The sequence below is a fragment of the Alosa sapidissima genome, chromosome 11, assembly GCF_018492685.1.
Source record: "Alosa sapidissima isolate fAloSap1 chromosome 11, fAloSap1.pri, whole genome shotgun sequence".
Classification (NCBI taxonomy): Eukaryota; Metazoa; Chordata; class Actinopteri; order Clupeiformes; family Clupeidae; genus Alosa; species Alosa sapidissima.
The window spans coordinates 26,318,631-26,323,630 of record NC_055967.1 but is presented as its reverse complement, the minus strand read 5'-3'; the positions used below and the strand labels follow the sequence as shown (position 1 = coordinate 26,323,630).

The 5,000-nt window shown below is 49.8% G+C and overlaps 1 protein-coding gene across 5 annotated transcripts in view; it reads left to right on the top strand.

Moving 5' to 3' along the window:
- Positions 1-5,000, top strand: part of LOC121723848 (neuron navigator 2-like) — a 76,564-nt gene that overhangs the window by 24,029 nt on the left and 47,535 nt on the right. For all 5 annotated transcript variants that reach the window (XM_042109999.1, XM_042110001.1, XM_042109998.1 and 2 more), the window contains one exon: positions 1,021-1,398. In XM_042109999.1, the coding sequence (XP_041965933.1) occupies positions 1,021-1,398 (378 nt within the window). The remainder of the gene's footprint in view (positions 1-1,020; positions 1,399-5,000) is intronic.

The window sequence follows — 5,000 nt, the reverse complement described above, 5'->3', positions numbered from 1 at the left end:
GTGTGTGTGTGTGTGTGTGTGTGTGTGTGTATTTATGTGTGTGTGTGTGTTTCTGTGACTTTCTGTGTGTGTGGAGGGGGGGGGGGGGGCATCTTAGTGAGGTCACTCTTTTTCTATTGTTATAATCCTTCAAAAGCTTAAAAGCTTCATGCAAGTCATTCACAGGGCACAGACAGAGAGGGCTTTCTCTGCCCCCCCCCCCCCCCCCCACCCCCAACCCAACCCAAAGTACTGTAACTTGGCGTGGCTGACATGGCAGCTCACAAAGACACTTCAAATGACCGCTGGGGCGGGAGTACAACATGACATTAATTATGGGGGCGGCTGCAATAGCCAAGTGGCTTTTTTGGGAAAATGTGCCCCCATTGTTCTCTAGCCTGTGAAACATTTCATTCACGGCTTGAACTTGAGCCTTTGGGAACAAGAGAAACGCAGGATGGGGGCTTCACAGGTTGTTTGGGTGATTGGCAGGCAGACGCCCTGGGGGGGGGCGAGGGGGCTGGTCAGCGGGTTTTGTCTTTGACGGGATGAGTTTGATGGGTTAGCCTTGGAACGCTGGCCGTGAAATTGTCTCAGAGGGGGGGGCCTAGTCCAAGCGCTTATCCTAGCCCTCCCCCAACACACGTTTTCAACAGCCTCATTAAAAGATCATCTCATTTCTACTGAGGTCAATAAGAAGCATTTGCCTGGCCCATTTATTTACAATGTCTACTGGAGAATGACAATGAATTGAATTTAAACAACACACACAAAAATAGAGATATACACATGGTATATCTATGTATTGGGGTGTGACTGTGTGACTGTTTGTGTGTTTGCTTTTCTGTATATGTTCTCCCTGGGTGATTTTTGAAGGCCTTTTGAGCCATGACCACCTAAGGTACCATAGCAAGTGATTGACAGGTTCAATCCAGCATGGGGATGCCCTTCTCAGGGTACTTCAGAGTGAAAGCCCCCCTCTCCATATGAGCTCTGTGTTTGCACTGTCGCTGTTGAGACTCACACCCCTCTCTGCCCCAGCACCCTGGAGACGACCTTTGACAGCAGCGTGACCACAGAGGTCAGCGGGCGAGGTGGCGTGCTGGGCAGCCGGCCTGCCTCCGCGCTGCCATGGCGACAGGGCTCGTCCAGTCCCCGGCTGCAAGCGGGCGACGCCCCCTCCATCGGCCCACGTACCGGTGGCAACGCCACGCGATTTAGCGGCGGCGGCGGAAACAGTGGCCGCTATCAGCTCCACCACCGACAGACCAGCACCACCGTCGCCGGCGGCAACCCGCACCTGCCGGACATGGCCGAGGAGGAACTGGACGCCTTCGCCGTGGAGACAGCTGGCTACATGAGTGACGGTGACATCCTGAGCAAACCTGTGAGCCGGATCGACACCATCAGCACCAGCGGGTGAGAAAGCGCTCCCTCACACACTCTGCCTGGGCCCTAAACAGCACCTACAGATCGCTAGCAGACTGTGTAATTACTAACGGCTACACTGGGTCCAGTGAAGTCTGGGGAAGGCTTTGAGTTTCCTGGAGTTGCCATTGAGAGGCTTTGAGTTGGTCTTGTATTCCAGCTGGATGTATAATTGCGGAGATGATTGAGAAAGTGAGAGCACTAACAATAATTACGGGTTGTCTTCACCCTTCTCTCAAATTATGTTCAAGTGGAAGGATTTTTTTTTTGCTTCTCATCATCTGTGATATATAGGTTTTGACAACAAAAAACCCAGCTTGATTTTATAGTTTGAGATAATTCCCTTTACTTGGATATTTAGACTGATTAAAGGAGATTTTTCTTCAGCATTGTTTTTGAAATGCCTCTAGGTGGCAGTGTTTCCTCACTGGCATGCTAGTTTGGCTCTACTGGTGTCACCACAGTGGAGTTGACCGCTGAAATACATATTTTCAAGAAGTGCTCTGAATAGCATTTTATTATGGTTTAAATAACAGAACATATCAGCAATGTTTTTATAGCGGAATAAAAACATGTCTCCGGACCGCGTACCTGCTCCAGGCGGAGTGGTTCGCAGCGTGTCTTTGACCCCTGCTGTGGCGTGCCTCTAATCAGAGCTGCAGCTCCACACGCCCCTGTGGAGAATCCCCAGTCTGTGCCATGAGCGGCCAGCCGCAGGCCTCGAGCCCTATAATCACGCCGGCCCGTAACGGCCCTGTTTGTCGAGCCGAGCGTTCCTCTCAGCGCGTCTCTCAGGGCTGGGAGCCCAGCCAACAAAGCACAGCATAGCATAGCACAGCACAGCACAGCACAGCACAGCACAGCACAGCACAGCACAGCACAGCATAGCATAGCACAGCATAGCATAGCATAGCACAGCATAGCATAGCATAGCACAGCATAGCATAGTATAGCATAGCATAGCATAGCATAGCATAGCACAGCACAGCACAGCACAGCATAGCATAGCATAGGACAGCAACCCCCCTCCATCCTCCCTCCCCTCAGGGGAGAGCCGCATACTCCTTGAGGAAGTGCATCTGGCCCAGGCCTGCGCCAGATCAGGGCCAGGTCAGGTCCAGCCGTGCCGGTGCGAGCAGCTGTCCCAGCTGGTTCCTCCTCCACTCATGGCTTGGACGGTTTGTGGTGGCCGCGGCACGAAAAAAGAAAAAGAGGAGGAAGAAGAAAAACGATGCCTTGTGTCCTGCATGACCTTGTGGTCGTTGGCTGTGTTGACATCCATTTAAGTCCCGTGAGTGGTGGGTCTGACCAGCATACAGGGTCAGAGCCTCCTGAGTGAGACTGGACCAGCTGGCATGGGAACACCACCAAGGGGACCCTGCTAGGCCTCCACATAAATCAAACAGTATGCCCTGCTGTACATTTCATTTTTGTGTTCAGACATTCTTTTGGTTTGTTTTCTAATTCGGGTGCTGACGTTGAACAGATAGATGCAGTTCGAAGCCTCTGAGTGCTTTGCTTTGTTTTTTGTATCTCAAAGGAAAAATGAGCCTGTAGGGAGAATACCATAGAGGTATTCATGCCAGTTTGACTGTGAGTGGTGGTTTGGGTGTATGTACTTTGCGTGCGGTTGGAGAGCGCTGTAGAGTCGAAGGGTCATGGGAAATATTCCTGCTCGGGTCTCAGGCACGGGATGCGTTTTTGGGGCGGAGGAGAGACTTGCAGGGCTTAAAGCAAGCGCATATTAAAGTGAGCCCTATTTTTATGGCTGTCCCTGAGGAGATGGCCTGGCCTCTCGATCCTATGAGAAAGGCCTTGCCTTTGTTTCGTTTCTCGGTTTGCTATCCATCTCTGGTTTTGTCGCTTGTGTCTCTTGTGTCTCTCTCTCTCTTGCTGGATAATGTGCTTCTCATGCTCTGTTCTTGTGCCATGAACGTTACCAATCTGTCTTGTATCTCTCGCTTTGTTGTTGCCCAGAACCGTGACCACAGAAGCTTTTTGGGTTGTTGTTGTTTTTTTCAGTCAGTCAGGTTCAAACACAAAATTGTAGGAAGAGACAATCAGAGTAATCAGTAAGTCGTCGTGGCGCAGCACGAGCCGCCTCTTTTGGACAGGCTGCAGTATGTCTGTGGGCAGTCGTCGCAGCAAGAGAGAGAGAGACAGAGAAAGAGACAGAGAGAGAGAGAGAGAGAGCTGTTTGTTGTTTTTCCTTCTCTCCTGTTTTCCTTCCAGTCATGTCTAAACAGGCAACATCATTATGACTATTCACTTGTATGCATGGCAATCAAATACCAAGGCGATTCTGTCACTTTGAACCCACACAAGAAGCTTGAAAAGCAAAACTAATGTGATCACAGCAATTGCACTTTTGAACTGAAGGACAAGAACCAGCAGCAAAGGCGTTTGTAAGGCCAGAGCAAACGTACACAGAGCAAACATACACAGCCTACATCCAACTTGCTTGGTCATCCATTGGGTTAATGCTCACCGGCCCATGTTGTTCAGTAACTTGTGGTAGTGGCCATCCCACTTGCAGGAGGCTGGGGGTTTCACCTCTACATCTATTCCTCCTGGCAAAGCAAGTTTATTTGTATAGCACATTTCATACACAGGGTTAATTCAATGTTCAGTAGTCTGTTGTATTGAATGAGTCAGACCACCACTTACGAAGTCAAATCAATACTGTGCATTTTAGTTACAGGAAATGTCAAAGTGAAAGCAACAGAACTGAACTGAACTAACACAACACAACTGAAAACGGAGAACTCCATAAAGGGATATATGCTCTTTCAGGGCATTGGTTGAGAGAAGAAGCTGCTTAACCGTTGTCAGTTGTCAATATCACCTAAGCCAGTGCCCTCCAGCCTGTTGTGCTGGCTTTGCAAACAAGAAACGAATGTCAGTTAATCATAAATCATAATTTGCTTTTGCTGGTGCTTGTCACCTGGGTGTTGCTGCTCCCTCCACTCCTACAGTGTACACACCTCTAACCTTTCACCTTTCACCCCTCCCCCACCCTCCTCCTCCCCCGCTGAGTTAACCTGCGTGGCTGGTTACACAGCAACCAAACTGCTGGTTAACCGCCGACTCACCGTCCACACCTGCCCACATGAGCGTTGACCCAGTCTCATACTGGTCTTCGCAGGAAATGAGGCGAGCATGTGTGTGGGTGCACTGCACATGTGTTGGAATGTATGGCTATATAGCCAATCACGTGGGCTGTGTGTTGTGTTGAATTGTTATGAATGAGGTGCCAGGTATGTATTCTTCAGCAGTTATGAAAAATGACACAGGCAAAAATAGAAAGTGATTATTTTAGAGAGAGAACCAGTTGATTGAGGTCATTTAGCGTCAATTGAGACTTAATTGGCCCACAGGGTGCTTTATCCACTGAGGAAATTGCTTGTCATTTGAGAGCCTTTGAATATCTTCACAAACACTCTCTTTCCCCTCCCCCCTTTCTCACCACCCCTCCAGCCATCCCATAGCAGAGCTTATAGTCCTCAGACTATTACCACCCCCCCCCCCCCCCCCCCCCACACACACACACACACACACACATGAACACACACACACACACACTCCTGTTCTCT